At 39.9% G+C, this 19,310-nt stretch overlaps 1 protein-coding gene across 3 annotated transcripts in view; it reads left to right on the plus strand.

Annotated features, from left to right (window-relative positions):
- The window catches only part of LOC127418773 (gastrula zinc finger protein XlCGF26.1-like), a 129,749-nt gene extending 110,916 nt beyond the window's left edge, over positions 1-18,833 (plus strand). For all 3 annotated transcript variants that reach the window (XM_051659586.1, XM_051659587.1, XM_051659585.1), the window contains exons 4-7: positions 1,987-3,618; positions 13,702-13,782; positions 14,539-14,639; positions 14,988-18,833. In XM_051659586.1, coding sequence (XP_051515546.1) covers positions 1,987-3,618; positions 13,702-13,712 — 1,643 coding nt within the window. In that variant the 3' untranslated portion in view covers positions 13,713-13,782; positions 14,539-14,639; positions 14,988-18,833. The remainder of the gene's footprint in view (positions 1-1,986; positions 3,619-13,701; positions 13,783-14,538; positions 14,640-14,987) is intronic.
- Positions 18,834-19,310: the final 477 nt, after the last annotated feature.

Here is a 19,310-nt window from a genome sequence, read left to right on the forward strand (position 1 = left end):
TCTTAAGCAGCGACTGATAAAGTGAACAACAGGCAATAACATTTGTCTGATCATTTCTTGTGACATCGCTAACTAGCTACGCTAGTCTCCACAGTAAACAATTCCATCTATAATCACAATGTTAACATCAAAGCTAAATTTGTATAAACAGGTGCACTGCATAGATTTAACTGAGTTTGCAACCACCTAGTGCTAATTTGAAAACATTATATTGGGGGGCCTGGGTAGCTCAGCAAGTACTGACACTGACTACCACCCCTGGAGTCGCGAGTTCGAATCCAGGGCATGCTGAGTGACTCCAGCCAGGTCTCCTAAGCAACCAAATTGGCCTGGTTGCTAGGGTGGGTAGAGTCACATGGGGTAACCTCCTCGTGGTCGCTATAATGTGTGGTTCTCGCTCTCTGTGGGGCGCGTGGTGAGTTGTGAGTGGATGTCGCAGAGAATAGTGTGGGCCTCCACGCACTACGTCTCTTTGGTAACGCGCTCAACAAGCCATGTGATAAGATGCGTGGATTGACAGTCTCAGACGCAGAGCCAACTGAGATTCGTCCTCCGCCACCCTGATTGAGGCAAGTCACTATGCCACCACGTGGACTTAGAGCGCATTGGGAATTCCGAATTGGGTAGAAAAGGGGAGAGAAAAAAAAAAAAACATTATATTGAGCTATTTACCTCAGACAAAAGATCACTGCTTACCTTCAGCTCTGTTGTGTGCGGCATTTCATTCAAGATGGAGGCGGGGTGGAGCTAGGAGGTTTTGTCAACAGTTTGAGGATCCATTGGAGTTGCGAATTTTAGTCACAAGCTCTTGTTAACACTTTTCATTGGTTAAATATTTGTAAAAACCACAGATAGATGTAAAGGGTGACCAATAGCATTGATTTATGAAAACAAATAAAAATGAGGAAATATGGAAGATACGAGGTTTCTGCCCGACAATGTAATAGTGACTATATATTTATATTTATACACACAATATACAATTGCTTTATAAGGATACACAACACCTGCCGAAGCACTGCGGGGAATCAGGATGCTGAAACAGCCTGTTCACCAGCGAGGTGGAGTGATGTTCGCCGGAGCACTGCAGGGGAGCAGAGAGTCTTCTCGTTGCAGTGAAGATTCCACCCGCTGACTCGTGTAGCCGATGGCGAAGCAGTAGAGGGCTTCTAGACGAGAGATGAATCGCTGTCTTGAAAGAAGAAAATTCTGAGGAATGGTGTTTGTGCACCTGCTTTTATAGCGGACAGCTTCTCACCTAAAAGGGAGGGGCTTAAATACCATAGCCAATATTAGAATATTGGCATTATCGTAGAGAGGTTTCACCCAGGTCATATGGAAGAACAACTCCCCATATGCGTTAGCATGCAATGTCAAGTGTACTGAGTCGTAAGGGAACATTTTGGCCCCTGCCAAGTTTTCATCTGGATAATCTGTCCCTAGCAATAAAATATTTGAAGAGCCCTGCCCTAGGACGAGTTCCTAGATTGGGTCTCAGAATAAAAATAATAATAAACTTAAACAGTAGAACAGTAGGTTGGCTTTGAATTGCCAAGCTAATTATTAATCAATATTTATATATTACAATATTATATTAAATTAATATTCATGTTAATTGGGTTCTAAAAATATATTGATGAGAAGTGGGCTGAGACCCTTTCACAAAGTAGACAAAAACAGTCTGCTGAGGAATCCACCTGCTGCCAACACAGAAAGCTATAGGAAACACTGATATACTCAATCTTCATGTTGTTCCAGACATGTATGACTTTCTGAAATTGTGGTTCACATTCAGTCTAAATGACTGTAAACATGAAAAGCAGTTATCAGCCAGAATTTATGGTATAAATATAAACCTATTGCACAGCAAAAATCAAGAATAAATACTGGACATTTGTTGTGTACTGCCCATAAATTAGTGTTCAATTTGATTATTTAAATTTGTCACTCTTGAATTGATTTGTCAATTTACTGTGTTCATTGTAGAGCTGATTGAAGTGAAAGAGGAAAGTCAAGAGCTGAATGAAGTGGAGGAGGAACTTCAGTATGAGAAACATCATGATTTAATAACTATTGAAGAATCTTTGATTGGCTCAAAAACTAACAAGAATTTCTCACCAGAAAAGACTCAAAGAAGAGCAGCCAAAAATACTTTCACCTGCTCTCAGTGTGGAAAGAGTTTCAAATGTAAAAGCTGGCTTAATATGCACATGAGAGTTCATACAGGAGAGAGACCTTACTCGTGCCATCAGTGTGGAAAGAGTTTTGCATATGTATACTATTTCAAGGATCATCTCCGCTCTCACTCTGTATTAAGACCATTTGAATGTGATAAATGTGGTAAAACATTTGTTTTGGCACTGAACCTAAAACAACATCTGAAAGTGCACACAAATGAGAAGTCTTACAGTTGTTCTTTTTTTGGAAAGAGTTTTGCACACCTGTCCAGTTTAAAAGAGCACCAGACAATACATACTGGTGTGGGGGCTCATAGGTGCTTTGAATGTGGGAAGATTTTTACTACAGCTGGCAACTTGAAACAGCACCAAATAATTCATACAGCAGAGAAACCATACAAGTGCTCACACTGTGGAAAGAGTTTCACTGTGTTACAAAGCTTGAAAACACACGAGAGAAACCATACTGGAGAAAAACCTTACAAGTGCTCACACTGTGGAAAGAGTTTCAATCAGTCAAATCATTTGAAAACACATGAGAGAAACCATACTGGAGAAAAACCTTACAAGTGCTCACACTGTGGAAAGTGTTTCAATCAGTCAAATCATTTGAAAACTCATGAGAGAATCCATACTGGAGAAAAACCTTACAAGTGCTCACTCTGTGGAAAGAGTTTCACTGTGTTACAAAGCTTGAAAACACACAAGAGAATCCATACTGGAGAAAAACCTTACAAGTGCTCACACTGTGGAAAAAGTTTCACTCAGTCACAATGCCTGAAAAAACATGAGAGAATTCATACTGGAGAAAAACCTTACAAGTGCGCACTCTGTGGAAAGAGTTTCATTGTGTTGCAAAGCTTGAAAACACACAAGAGAATCCATACTGGAGAAAAACCTTACAAGTGCTCACACTGTGGAAAGAGTTTCACTAAGTCACAATACCTGAAAAATCACGAGAGAATTCATACTGGAGAAAAACCTTACAAGTGCGCACTCTGTGGAAAGAGTTTCAATGTGATACAAAGCTTGAAAAGACACAAGAGAAACCATACTGGAGAAAAACCTTACAAGTGCTCACACTGTGAAAAGAGATTCACTCAGTCACAATACCTGAAAAATCATGAGAGAATTCATACTGGAGAAAAACCTTACAAGTGCTCACTCTGTGGAAAGAGTTTCACTGTGTTACAAAGCTTGAAAACACACGAGAGAAACCATACTGGAGAAAAACCTTACAAGTGTTCACACTGTGAAAAGAGTTTCACTAAGTCTCAAAACCTGAAAAATCACGAGAGAATTCATACTGGAGAAAAACCTTACAAGTGCTCACTCTGTGGAAAGAGTTTCACAGCAGCAAGTGCTCTATGGAAACATGTAAAAAAGAATTGCCCAAGTAGTCACTGTGAGCAAAAATCGTCTTCAGGTCCAACAAGATCAAGTAAGTAGCTGGAAATTCAGATAAACCCAAAGACACTGATATCACATGTACATCACCTAGATATCTATTATATATGTGTTTACATCTGGAAGACTTATATTTTTGTTGTTTGTTCGTCTGCAGTAAGTCTGTTAGATGTTTCCTGTTGGTTATCAATAAGACATTAAGCAGATGTCTGAGGCGTTTATTATTTAGAATGTTTGTAAATCTGATCTTTTAAAGATGTTTAGCAGATATTAATTGGGGGGGCTTTCACACTGGCAGTGTAACCCAAAACAGAGCACGGTTTGCATGAAAAAGTTGGTAATGTGAAAGCTTTTTTGAAGACCAGGCAACGGACTATGGTACCAAACCCGATGGTACCGAACCCGACGGTACCGAACCCGACACTACCTGTAGGAGGTGGTCTGAGTGATGACGGTACGGAAAAGCACTGGGGTACGACAGAATCATGAGTAGTCTGAAACCAGACCAATGCTGCAGAGTGCACCGGGAACAATCGCACTCGGATTCAGACATCAGCAGTAGTAAATATTATATACCGAATGACAAAATATGATTTATGACCCTATGATTTATGACCTAACAGGTGTTTGACACCTTTGACCTATGCTTCCTCTTCCTCCCTCCGGCTGTTGTACAGGATATGTTTACGCCATATGTTTGGTCAGGTGTTATGATATTCCCACACTGTAGCCAACACCACCCCTCCCTATTGTACCATCTGTTAATTTAAATGTGTTTAAATGATGCATCTTTAATGGTGTGCAATGCTTAGTTGAAAATGGAGGTGACAAAATAATGCTTGGTATAAAACTCAAAACTAGTGATTGATTAAATAATACAATGTTGTAATCAAGATCTTTTCAACAATTAAGTAATATGGGGTAAACATATGGGCTGTGGCTCAGGTGGTAGAGCGGGTTGTCCAGGGTTAGTGGTTCAATTTCCAGCCCACATGACTCCACATGCTGAAGTGTCCTTGGGCAAGACACTGAACCACAAGTTACTCCCAATGGCAGGCTAGCGCCTTGCATGGTCAGCTCTGCTGTCATTGGTGTGTGAGTGTGTGTGTGAATGGGTGAATGAGAGACAGTGTAAAGTGCTTTGGAGAACCGCTAAGGTAAAAAAAGGCACTATATCAGTGCAGACCATTTACTATTATTATTGTCAAAATAAAAATCAGTATTACCATATTAAGGGGTTGTGGTGTGTTCCAATTCATGGTGATGTTTATCCTGTCCTTAAGATCCGGATATACCTGAAAAAGATGTGTAAAAGCAGACCAGAGGCTTCATTACAGTTTGTGTGTCTAACAGTATATGGGGTCTTACCTAAAAGATAGTTGAGTAACCAATGCTGCCTTCACGTGCTATCGGAATTATCGTAAATATGAGTTCCCCACTCGGAAGTTGCACATGAATGACCCCTCAAATCGTAATTACGACTGGGTAACTCTGAGATAATTTTGATACCTGAGTTTCCAAGATGGGAGGAGTTCTAAACTTTCAACATGGCGGAGAAGAGTACAGTTTCTGTAGTGAATGACAGATTTTGTTTATTTTTCTAAATACAGCTAATTGTTAGTGCTTGCCGTTTTGGTCAAATTCATTTATGTATATCAGCAACCGTTCTATGCGTGTTGTACATTTTTACACCGTGAAAATAGCTTGTATTTGACCAAAATTCAATTATCGTCAGCAAGCTAACTGAGTGATATGTATTATGGTGTCAGAATAAAAGTTCCTCAAGAAATGTATGAATGAACCTGTCGTCATTCATGTTTCCTGTTCTTTCCGACAACAAAGCACATGAACACAACATACTCGTAATTACCACTTCAGAAGTGGGAAGTAGGATAATTCTGATAGCAAATGAATAATAAATCCTGATAAATTTCCTTGTGTTCCAAAAATAATGTTGCTAAATGTGTGTTCTTTTTGAATTTGTGTTTGTATTAAGGTTTGATTTAATTAATTGAATTACTTTCATCTTTGTTTCTCTAATACAAATACACAAATCAGCCACAACATTAATGCCACCTGCCAAATATAGTGTAGGTCCCCCTCGTGCCCCCAAAACAGTGCCAACCCACATCTAAGAATACCATTCTACTCTGGCCATTCTCTGTTGACCTCTCTCATCAACAAGGCATTTCCGTCCACAGAACTGCCACTCTCTGGATGTTTTTTGTTTTTGGCACCATTTGGAGTAAATTCTAGAGACTGTTGTGTGTGAAAATAGCAGGAGATCAGCAGTTACAAAAATACTCAAACCAGCCCGTCTGGCACCATCAATCCTCCATGCGATTATCTAATCAGCCAATCGTGTGGCAGCAGTGCAGTGCAAAAAATCATACAGATACGGGTCAGGAGCTTCAGTTAATATTCACATCAACTATCAGAATGGGGAAAAGATGTGATCTCAGTGATTTGGACCGTGGAATGATTGTTGGTGCCAGATGGGCTGGTTTGAGTATATCTGAAACTGCTGATCTCCTGGGATTTTCATGCACAATAGTCTCTAGAATTTACTCCGAATGGTGCCAAAAACAAAAAAAAACATCCAGTGAGGGGCAGTTCTGCAGATGGAACCACCTTGTTGCTGAGAGAGGTCAGCAGAGAATGGCCAGACTGGTTCGAACTGACAAAGTCTATGGTAACTCTTGATAACCGCTCTGTACAATTTTGGTGAGAAGAATAGCAACTCAGAATGCTATTCTGAGATGCAAGTTGGCGCTGTTTTGGTGGCATGAGGGGGACCTACACAATATTAGGCAGGTGGTTTTAATGTTGTGGCTGATCTGTGCATATACAGTTGCAGTCAAAATTATTCAACCCCCCTGACCAGCAATACATTCTGGTGATGTGAATTAAAACACATCAACTAAAACCTCAGTAAACAAAGTAATTTTTTAATACACATTTGAGTCAATTTGAGAACAAAGAGTTCAGTTTACCCAAATTTTTTAAATAAAAAATAACTAATTCCCTCCACAAATGTCATGTCAAAAATATTTAACTCCCAAAGTCAATCATTTGTGGAGCATCCTTTATGCTTAATAACAGCAAATAAAAAGCAGACGTGTGAACGACGAGCTCTGCGCACTTTGCTAAATTTTTTATTATTCTCATGTTATAATTTGGTGAAATTCGATACACCCAGTTACACATTTGCTCTTTGAGGTAAAACATGGCAAAGAAGTCAAAATCATCGGGCTCTGGAGACATTAAAAGACACGTGTTCAGGATGAAAGCCCCGACAGACCTACAGACCGGGGACTCGTTTTGGATGGCGAGGCAGGAGAGGAGATCCAGCGTCAGTTGTCCAACATGTCGGTGATGTTGATGAAGGTTCTTGCTGACTTGGAGGATCTCGCTGTAATACGTCGATCGATTACAGCGAGAGTTACAAGAGTGTCGGATGCTGAGAAACGAATCGATTATTTGGAGTCTTTGGAGAGGGAATTAACCGCTAATCCGCCCACGACCAAAGTTGATCTGGAATGTATTCTTGAAAAGCTTGAAGATCTTAAGAATAGAAACCGCAGGAATAACGTCAGAATTGTTGGAATTCCTGAGCATGAGGAGGGCAAAGATATGGTGAAATTCCTAGACGAGCTCTTCCCGAGTCTGCTCAACATAACAGGCCACAAGCTGGAAAGCGAGTGAGCTCACAGAGTCCCAGCTCACAGATTTGTTGAGGGAGGCAGGCCATGATCGATTCTGGCCAAATTTCTGAGGTCATCCGATAAAGATCTTGTGTTGCGCCAGGCGAGGAGTAAAGGGAATCTTTCATGGAGGAATCATAATATTTTCTTGTTCCCGGACTTTGCGAGTTCGACGAGAGAAACGCGATCGGTTCAAGGAATGCAAGAAACTCTTACATTGGCGAAAGATCTCGTTTGCTCTAATGTTTCCGGCCAAACTGAGAATAGAAACGAAGAACGGTCACAAAGTATTTACAAGTCCCAATCAGGCAATGTCTTTTATTGAATCAATGGGTGAGTAAACCATTGGATGTTTCTCAAATGAGTGGGTCTGACTCGCTGTACTTACTCTGGCTTTTGAGGAAGCTGGGCGTCATTTTGGTTTCTTTTTGCGTTGGCTTCGCCTAGCGGCTGGAGTTTGTTTTGTGAATAACACTTTCCTTAAAGAAGTTTTTGCATTGATGAACGATTACATTTGCATTGAAGTTCCTGGCCAGTTTGAGAGCGGACACTACGGATGACCGCAAAATATCTACATGCGCACACAAAGAATGTCTTTTATAAAGTTGACGGATTGAGTAAGTCATGCTATATACTTTTATGCGGCCTCCGAGTGAATTGACTTGACCATCCGGGGAACCGGGATGTCGTTTTTTTTTTTTTTTTTGTGTTGGCTTCACCTAGCGGCTGGAACTTGTGCCATTTACGGGACACTGGAATGATTACGTCATCCGCTGAACTCATAACAGCTGGGTCACTGAACATTTGTTTGTCTATCTGTGAAACTGAACAGTTTTATATCAGCTGAAATTTGTTTTGTGGAGGATCACACCTTTAAAACAATTCTGTAAATTAATCTACATGTTCTGTGTTCATTCTTCCTTTTGGCTGGGGGTTATTTTACAAAGTACTTTCTGTTATGTAATTTTGCTTCACAAGTTTTTGAGTTTAGAGGGACTGTCGCCGGTTGGCGTTGTCGTGCGCAGGGTTAATGCGCACTTTTTTCTTTTTTCTGTTTGTTTTGTTCAGGGGGAAGTTCGGGGTTTGATTGTTTCACTAATGGGGAATGTGGTCTGTATAATTTTGTTTTTGACACACAGTTTATTTTTTTTTATTGAAAAAATGTCAGTTGTTAATATGAGTGTACTATCTCTCTCCACATGGAATGTAAATGGGTTGGGGCACCCCATAAAAAGAAGGAGGGTTATTACTTTTATTAAACGTAAGAAATATGATATAGTGTTTCTTCAAGAAACGCGTCTTTCTCCGCAGGGAGCTGAAAAATTTGGGAAGATAAGGGGTGGACATATTTTCTTTAGTGCTGGCTCAAGTAAGAGCAAAGGAGTCATTATATTGATTAATAAACATCTACAATTCAAATTTCTCAAACAGATTAAAGATAAATTAGGAAGAGTCATTATTGTTTTAGTTGAAATTCAAGGGCAAAGATTGATTTTGGCTAATATTTATGCGCCTAACGCTGATGATCAGGGCTTTTTTATAGATCTTGAAGGGATGTTGCAAACCGCTGGCACCCCTCATGATATAATATTGGGAGGAGACTTTAATCTTTTGATGGACTCAGTAATTGATCATAGTGAAGCAAAAGTGTGCAAGCCCCCTTGAGCAACACTGACGCTTCACAGGATGTGTAAAAATCTTGGTCTTACAGACATTTGGAGACTTTTGAACCCATCTGGTAGAGACTCTAAATTTTTTTCATCAGTCCATAAAATGTATTCTAGAATATATATATTTTTTTATATCCAAGTCCCTCATTTCATCTGTTGTGGATTGCTCAGTTGGAAACATCTTAGTCTCAGATCACGCCCTGGTGAGTTTAGAGGTGGTGCCACATACGGAGAAAAATAAATCATATAGTTGGCACCTTAATGTGTCTCTTTTGCAAAATCCTGATTTCCAACAAATGCTAAAGGCTGAAATGAGTGTTTATATGGAGACCAATTGGTCCTCAGTATCCACTGTGGGCATGGCTTGGGAGGCACTTAAGGCGGTTCTTAGGGGTCGGATCATACAGTATGCCTCATTCATCAAAAAATCCAAAGCATGAGAACTTGTGGAGTTGGAAGGAAATATTAAAAATGCCAAAGCAGAGCTGAAGCGCCATTTGTCATCCGATGGCCTCAGAGGATTGACTCGATTGAAATACAGATATAATACTATTTTGTCACGGAAAGTGGAGTTTTGGTTATTCAGGGCAAGACAGTCTTACTTTGAGTTGGGGGACAAAGCAGGAAAACCTTTGGCTAGATATATAAGCAGAGAGAGTCTTTTTCTACCATTCCCTCAGTGAAATCTGCTGGTGGTGAAATATTTACCTCGGCTATTGATATTAATAATGCTTTTAAAGAATTCTACTTTGATCTCTATAGTTCCATGTCTTCTTCTACTGAAGGTATTAGAAACTTTATTTGACCATTAGATCTCCCTAAACTGACGACTGAGCAAAACAATTCTCTTGATTCTGAGATAACCTTGGAGGAGCTTGGCGAGGTTATTAAGGCCTTACCTACAGGCAAGGCTCCGGGGCCTGACGGCTTTGCTGCTGAGTTTTTCAAATCTTATGCTACAGAACTGGCTCCACTTTTGTTAGAAGTTTATACTGAATCATTAAAGAATGGAAAGCTTCCGCCAACCATGACACAAGCCCGGATCAGTCTGATTCTTAAAAAGGACAAAGATTCAAGCGAGTGTAAAAGTTACCGTCCAATTTCCTTGATCCAGTTAGATGTAAAAATGTTGTCAAAAATTCTGGCTAATCGATTAAGTAAAGTTATGACATCACTTATACATATAGGTGGGGTTTATTCGGGCCGTAGCTCTTCTGATAAAATTAGGCGTCTCATCAATATCATGTGGTCAGTAGCGAATGAACAATCTCAGGTCGCTGCCATCTCACTTGACGCCGAAAAGGCGTTTGATATGGTAGAATGGGATTATCTTTTTAAGGTTTTGGAAATATACGGGTTCGGGAGTATGTTTATTGGATGGATTAAGTTACTTTATAGACACCCAGTAGCGGCGGTACAAACAAATGGACTAATTTCAGATTATTTTACTTTGGATAGGGGCACCCGGCAGGGTTGCCCTCTTTCCCCATTATTGTTCTGTCTTGCCCTGGAACCATTAGCAACCGCGATAAGAAAGGAGGATGATTTTCCAGGGGTGGTGGCAGGAGGTTTGGCGCATAAACTCTTGCTTTACGCAGATGATATTTTATTATTTGTCTCTGACCCCAGTAGATATATGCCTTGCCTCCACAGAATTATTAATTCCTTTTCTAAGTTTTCAGGATATAGAGTCAATTGGTCTAAATCCGAAGCTTTGGCTCTGACAGCGTACTTCCCAGAAACGGCTTTCCAGCTGTGTGCTTTCCAGTGGCCCAAACAGGGCATTAAGTATTTGGGTATTTTATTTCCAGCAAATTTGAGTGATTTAGTTAGAGTTAATTTTGACCCCTTAATAAAACGGTTTTCGAGCGATGTGCGCAGGTGGGCTTCATAACATTAATCTATGATTGGGAAGGTTAATGTTATTAAAATTAATTGTATTCCAAAATTCAATTACTTACTGCAGTCTCTCCCTGTAGATGACACCCTCTCTTATTTCAAGCAATTTGATAGCATAGCAAAGTCTTTCATTTGGAATGATAAGCATCCCAAATTACATTTCAATAAGTTACGTAGGCCGATTGACAAAGGTGGGTTAGGCCTACCCAAGATTTTATTTTATTATTATGCATTCGGTCTCAGACATTTGGCTCATTGGTCGCTTCCACCTGAGAGAGCCCCTCCCTGGTTCTGTATAGAACAGGAAGTTCTTGCCCCTATTTCGCCACTGCAGAGCATTTCTGTCAAATTAATCGGAGAAGCTAAATTACATCCCTTTATCTCGCACTTGAAATCGGTATGGACTAAAGTGTCCAGACTGTTTAATTCTGACATTTTTTTAAATGTTGCCTTGAGCATATGGCTGAACCCCAAACTATGCATCAACAAGTCCCCTTTTTGCTGGTCAGAGTGGATTGGGTGGGGGGTTAATACACTCTGTTACCTGTATGAGAATGGAGTGTTGAGATCCTTTCAAAATTTGGTTAAACTTTTTGGGATTCCTAGATCTCGGTTCTGTAAGTATTTACAGCTGTGCCACCTGCTCTGTACTGTTTTTGGGAGTGGTTTACACCCTCCTAAAGCGGCAGACAGTCTGGGAGAGGTGATTACTGCTCTTGGAAAAGGTCATGAGGCATCAGTGTATTACTCCCTACTAATTCAGAGTCTGGGAGACGGAACTTCAAATTATCTTACGAGATTATGGGAGAAAGATCTAAATTTGGTATTGGAGGAGGGAGAGTGGGCTGGGATTCTAAAAAATGTCAAATCTGCATCCAGAGACGCAAGGGTTCGCCTCATGCAATATAAGATTTTACATAGAGTCTATTGGACCCCCTCTAGATTGCATAGGCTTGGTCTTAAAGACACACCCACCTGCTGGCGATGTCAATTAGAAGATGGAGACACAACCCATATCTTTTGGGGATGTGTTAAGATGCAAGAATTTTGGATGAGGATTCAGAGTATTATGTGCGAGGTTTTGGCCTCTCAAATTTTATTTTGCCCCAGACTCTGTATCTTGGGAGATGGGGCAGTCATTAATTTGGAGAATAAGCACATGAAAAACTGGGTCCTAACTTGTGTAATGAAATAATCTCCTCTATTAGCTTTTGCTAAAGCAAAACTATGGCAATGAAGCAACCTTATTATTTCATTTAACATGAAATAATTTCATTATTAATTCATTTAACATTTTAAGTGCTAAATATGATTTTCATATGGGACGCTAATGTGTGTAGGGTCTTTGAAGCCAAATTGCGCTCTGTTATCCATGCACATGTGTCAACCAAGCTTTCCGCAAAATGCAAGCTCCGGTGACAGAATCAGTATGAGTCGAAAGCATATCTCCCTACATGCAACCAGCACACCGTTTGTCCTAAAAAAAAATATTTCTACGCTCCTACGCCTCTGTTTTTTTCATGTAACCTATTTTCTGCGTTCACGATGAGGGTCAGGGGGGTGCTTGCTTATCCTTGTCAATCATCCAGGCCGGCCCCATCTTTAACACTGCGGGGGCCCCTCCAGCCAGTCCGGGAGCCCCCCCACCCCCAATCTCCATCTCAAATTGCAGGATGGGACCGCCACAAACACTCAAGGGCCCTCTTGTTCGAATCGCAGCAGGGGGTTCTCCCATTCGAAAGCGTGCGAGCTAACTCAGTTTATTTGTATCGTGGGTTCCCCATTTGAAGTGCAGCGAGGACTCCCCCATTAGAATGCCACGAGGGCCCCTCCATTGCGTCTTGAGGGGGGGCCAAGGTCAGTTTTGAGTGGCTAGGATTCATGCCTCTGCTCAGGCTGATCCTGCCAGATCACAGGGGAGGCCCCTGTGATAGGGCGTTGCAGACCCCTCCAACAATCCATTCAAGGGCTCTCCGTTTGATCAGCAGTGGGATCTCCTGCCCGAACGCAGTGGGAGCTATTCACATTTATCTGTAACCTGGGCTCTCCATTTTGCAGTCCAGGACGACTCCCCCATCAAATGCAGTGAGGGCCCCTCCCCTTCGAACGCAGGTTGGGTTTGCTTGCTCGAGCGGCTGCCAAGTCTCCTCCCAAGGGGCTTGCACCGTTCGCTGCACGAGCCCATCTGTCGAACCAACCAGGCCTGGAGGAAGACTTAAGGTCAGTCCGGGTGGCAAGGATTCACAGGCGCTGGAATGTGGCTAGGATGCACAGATGGTGGCGCTGCTCTGTGGTGACACATGATGTAACATTGGCGGTTCTGTGTGTGTGTGAATACTTTTGAAGCCTCATTTCTGTATGTTTTTATTGTTTTATGTTTTAATATAAGCACACCTTCAGTCGGAATGGCATCATACTGGTGGCGGACTGGACTGCTGCTCATTGCACTTAATATTATAGTGTTTGGTAGCAAACTGACTGCTGGCTGTGGCCTTCAGTACTCAAGAGACATTTTGCTAAGTCTAAGGCATCGTACATGGACTGAAAATAATGAAATATGCCTAATACCGAACTTTCTCACCAAAAAGGAAAATTAAAATCCGGAAACGTGGAAAGAAAGGAGGAGTGAGACAAAAATTAAAGCATCAGAAAAATAAGCTACCACTGCCACCTACATTATTGATAAATGCCCAATCACTAAGAGGAAAAATGGAAGAGCTTACCGCCAGCTTGTGCTTCCAGCATGAGTATCATACGTCTTGCCTACTGGTGATCACTGAGTCCTGGCTGGATGAAAGTGTTCCAAACTTCAAGGTAGAACTCGATGGATTTACTATCTTTCAGATGGACCGTAACACTGAAGCTATGGGGAAACATCACGGCGGTGGCGTTTGTCTCCTCGTCAGGCACCAGTTGTGTAGAATGGTAAGTTTGCACTTCGGACATTTAACTTACATTTCACTACGGCCTTACTACTTGCCGAGAGAATTTTGATTGATGTGTAAAGAACTTTGGGTCTAATTCTTTTGTTTTTAAATGTGCTCTATAAATAAAGTTTGACTTGGCTTGACTTCCAACAACTATTCTTCACTTTTGTATACATTCACCCTAAAGCAGATATTACTAAAGCTTCAGAGGTAATTTTTAAATTGACACAAAGACTTGATTCTATATCCCCTGATGCACCAAATTGCATTCTTGGCTATATTAACAAGTGTTCTTTGGGAAATTGTTTACGGACGTATTATCAGTATGTTCATTGCTATACCAGGAAAAACATTGGACTTGTGTTATGGGACTGTCAAAAATGCTTTTTCTACAAACTGGTTAATCCAAACATCTGCTAGCTGCCTTGAGACATCACACAGGTCACATAAACTACAACACATAGAGACTGTATCACCTAGATATCATATAGAGACTGTGTCTGTTCCCCGAACTACCAAACACAAAACCCTCACTAAATCATTTAGAAAAAAATTAAGGTCAAACTTGAAGAAAACAAACAAATTAAAGATAAACACCATATAAAGATAGGGCTACTAAACATTAGATCTCTTTCTACCAAAGCTCTAATTGTAAATGAAATTATTACAGATCATTGTTTGGATGTGCTCTGTTTGACTGAAACCTGGCTTATACCGGATGAATATATTAGTTTAAATGAATCTTCTCCCCCAGGTTATTGTTAAAACATGAGCCTCGTCTGAAGGGTGGAGGAGGAGGTGTTGCTACAATTTACAGAGAAGTTTTTGGTGTTACTCAGAGGACAGGATATAAATGTAAGTGTTTTGAACTAATTATGCTTAATGTGACACCGTCAGATATAGATATTTATATTTACCCTAGCTACAGTATATAGATCACTGGGGCCTTATTCTGATTTCCTTAGTGAATTTGCTAATTTTTTATCAGATCTTGTAGTTACTCTAGATAGAGCTTTAATTGTTGGTGACTTCAACATTCACATAGATAATGAAAATGACACATTGGGATTAGCATTTATTGATATTCTCAACTCTATTGGAGTCAGACAAAATGTAACAAGACCAACTCATCGCTCTAATCATACGCTAGATTTAATTCTCTCATATGGTGTTGATGTTGATAATATAGAAATTCTGCCGCAGAGCGATGACATCTCGGATCATTACCTCGTCTCTTGTATGCTGCGATCAGCTAATGTTACTCAATCTACACCACGCTATCGTTCAGGTAGAACTATTCTTTCAACCACTAAAGATAGCTTCACTAATAATCTTCCAGATCTATCTCATACACTCAGTAAACCCCAAAACCTAGAAGAACTTGATAAAATAACAGAAAATATAAATACAGTCATCTCTAGCACTCTTGATAGTGTCGCCCCCCTTTGTTTAAAGAAAGAAGCCCTGCACCATGGTACAATGATCACACTCATGCTCTCAAGAGAGCAGCTCGGAAAATGGAGCGCAAGTGGAAGAATACAAAATTAGAGGTATTTCGCGGTGCATGGCTGGATAGTGTCAGTAGATACAGACAGGCACTAAAAGTTGCCAGGTCGGAATATATTGGCAAACTCATAGAGAATAACCACAACAATCCTAGGTGTTTATTCAGTACTGTGGCTGAATTGGTTAGGAATAAAGCATCGACTGAACCAGATATTCCGTCACAGCACAATAGTAATGACTTCATGAATTTCTTTACTGATTAAATTGAAATAATCAGAAATAAAATTGGAATTATACAATCAACTGTCACAGTACCTCAGAAAACAGTGTCTCATAATTTTCCTCACGTGCAACTTCAATCCTTCACTGTCTAACAAAGCTAACAAAACTTATCAAAACATCAAAAGGCAGTGCTGGCTCAGTGGTTAAGGCTCTGGGTTACTGATCAGAAGTTTGGGGGTTCAAGCCCCAGCACTGTCAAGATGCCACTATTGGGCCCTTGAGCAAGGCCTTTGACCCTATCTGCTCCAGGAGTGCTGTATCATGGCTGACCCTGCACTCTGACCCCAGCTTGGCTGGGATATGTGAAAAAAAGAGTTTCACTCTCTATGTGTGATGAATAAATTTAAAGTCACAACATGTTTTTTAGATCCAATACCAACCAAGCTCTTCAAAGAAGTATTCCCAGTAATCTCAGAACCTCTTCTTAATATTATGAACTGCTTATTAAGAAGCCACAGCTTGATCCTGGAGAACTGGCTAATTATAGACCGATTTCAAATCTCCCATTTATGTCGAAAATACTAGAAAAGGTAGTATCCTCCCAACTATGTTCATTTCTACAGAGAAATAGTGTGAACAATTTCAGTCAGGATTTTGGCCTCATCACAGTACAGAGACTGCACTTATCAGAGTTACAAATGACTTGCTCTTATCATCTGATCGCGGCTGCATTTCTCTTCTAGTGCTTTTAGATCTTAGTGTTGCATTTGACACGATAGAGTACAACATTCTTTTGAATAGGCTGGAGAATTATGTTGGCATTATTGGAGTTGCATTAGCATGGTTTAGGTCCTATTTAGCAGACCGCTACCACTTTGTCTATGTAAATGAGGAATACTCACTCAGTTTAAGTCTAGACTAAAGACTCATCTATGTAGCCAGGCATACACCTAATTTATCCTTCAACTCATAATTAGGCTGCTTTAGTTAGGTCTGCCAGAACCAGAAACAGTGATCATGATCTATAACTCTGCAATAAATTGAATGGCATCTATGCTAATATTATTTTATTTGTTTCCCTGTCTCAACCTCGGGACTCATATCCTGAGGTCACCAGAACCAGCCAGATCCAGCTCCTTTCCTGCTTGGTGTTGGACTCCACTGCTATGTGTTACTATGTGATGATGACTAAATGCAGCCGGTGCCAGCCAAACATCACTTCAGTCTATTATGATGGACTTTAGAGGATGAACTGATGCCAACTCCAACCATAAGACATGGGATACTTCATATGTCACTGCCTGAACCTTGGATTTAGGATAGACCTCACTGAAATTACCGGCCAGGTTGAACTGCGATGCACCTAACTGATCTCTGCCTGCATCACCTCAGTCTAATGATGGACTACACTCTTGAAATAGAATACATAGACTATTATTTAATTGCCAACAAAACCCTTCATCAGCCAACTAACAAGGACAATTGTATCTATGTGAGCTTCTGCAGTTAATCCAGGATGAACTTCAAAGACATTAGTCATTAATCTTACAGTTCATACAAAATCTTTGTTCTAAACACTGACCCTTAACACTTACTTAGTTTAATAATTTTAAACCATGACCTGCACTATACATAAGTAATATTGGCATTATATTCATGATGTTATAAAAATGGAAAAAGATGTGTAGGCACAAAATGGAATTAAACATGTCTTCCGTAAATATTAGAGCAGCATGGCAAGAAATAAAAGCAATGGTAAATACTCCCCACAAGGGCAAAGGTAAAACTTATGTGGACAGTAGTCCAACTATGGTTGAAGAACTGAAATCTTACTTTGCCCGTTTTGAATTTGACAATAGGGAAGATATCCGAGAAACAAACTCATCTTTGATGAAGGAGGTAGGTAAATCAGATAGGTTTATAACTATTAATGAGAGAGATGTCTATTAGGTTTTCAAGACGTGCAAGGTACGTAAAAGTCCAGGACTTGAGAGTATTAGTGGCAGTGTGCTCAAATATTGTGCAGAACAATTAGCTGTTGCCTTTACACCCATATTCCAGGCGTCCTTAGATCAGCATACAGTGCCTTTACTTTGGAAATCGCCTATTATTTCACCCATCCCTAAAGTGCCTAAACCCCTGAATCCAAATTATTTCAGACCTATATCACTAACATCCCTTGTGATGAAAAGCCTAGCGAAAATAGTAAAACAACACATATTGAAGTCTGTATTGCCCTTTTTAGATAAGGTGCAATTTGTAAACCAGGCAAATAGGGGGGCTGATGATGCCGTTTTAACATTGTTAAATTTAATACACACACACCTAGAGAAGCATAAGACGTGAATATACTGTTTGTGGATTTTTATTCTGCATTTAACACTATCCAACTGCATATATTAGCGGTCTAGAAACATAGTTTGCACTTGACAAGAGAATTATACTATGGATAGCTGATTTCTTAAGCTATAGGGCCCAACAGGTTAAAATAGGACAGTAGCTCTTTGAGAAAATTTCCACTAATATCGGTATTCTGCAAGGTTGTGTTTCGTCCCCTCTTTTATTTTTGTTATATACTAATAATTGCACTATTCACTTTCAGGATAGATATTTTATTAAATTTACAGACAATATAGCAATAGTGAACTTATTGCAAAACGATGAAGATCACCGCGGATCTATTTTAGATTAGTTTGTTGAATGGTGTTTGGTTGGTTGGATGTTTGGTTTAAAATACAGATAAGACAAAAATGTCTATTGATTTTAGGAAAACATTCTACAATCCAGTTAGTACTATTATTAAGGGAAAAAAGATAAAACTAGTGGAAGAGTATAAATACCTGGGAATTGTGACAGCAAGTTAAGGTGGAGTACCAGTGTTAATTACATTGCTAAAAAGGGACAGCAGAGGCTTGTATAATTTTAATATAGACAATAAACTTTTAATCTTATTTTATACGTTTTTTATAGAGAGTGGCTTTATTTCTTGGAAACATCAACAAATATAGAGCAATGACCAAAGCAGTTAAAACATTAGCCGATCCTAAGCGCACCCTCTGGGAAAGATTTGTACCACTTCCTTCTGGCAGAAGGTATCTGACTCCAATAGCTAAAACAAATAGAATTAAGCAATCCTTTATCCATAGTGTAATATCTTTACTCCATAATGTGCAATAAATATTGAGCTTTTCTTATGTTGTTTTATGCTGTTGTTTTTTATTCTTTGTATTATTGTAACCTTGTCATGTGTGGTGTGAGTATTGAGAACTGTCAAGTGTATACTGCAAAACCAGTTTCCCCAAGGGGATAAATAAAGCTCTCTACTACTATCATCACTACCTTTGATGAAGAAGGTCTTTATTAAGTTTAACATGTGTGCAGCTTGTAAATGTCACTGCAGGTGAAGATATTTTACCACCAAAAGAGTAACAAAACATTTAGTAGCCTACAAGAAAACACATAAAAAAGCACCATAGCATTACCATGTTTTTGGACATGTACCATTACCTGGGGGCAGCACATTAAGACAATGCTATATTAATCATATAGTAATGTATCATAGTACCATGGTAATCTTTGAATTACCTTGAAGCACCATTTAAATTCAGTTGTACAGTATATGAATATGGTGATCATATATTAAATGACCATGATAGTACTATGGTATTCTTTGAAGTACTTGAAGCACCATATGGTAATTGTATCTCAGAGTACCATGGTATTACCATCTGATACCATCAGATGTTACATTGCCTAGATGTGCTCACACACACAATAAATTTGGCCTCGGATCAGAAG

Source organism: Myxocyprinus asiaticus, chromosome 28 (genome assembly GCF_019703515.2).
Source record: "Myxocyprinus asiaticus isolate MX2 ecotype Aquarium Trade chromosome 28, UBuf_Myxa_2, whole genome shotgun sequence".
In the NCBI taxonomy this organism is placed as follows: Eukaryota; Metazoa; Chordata; class Actinopteri; order Cypriniformes; family Catostomidae; genus Myxocyprinus; species Myxocyprinus asiaticus.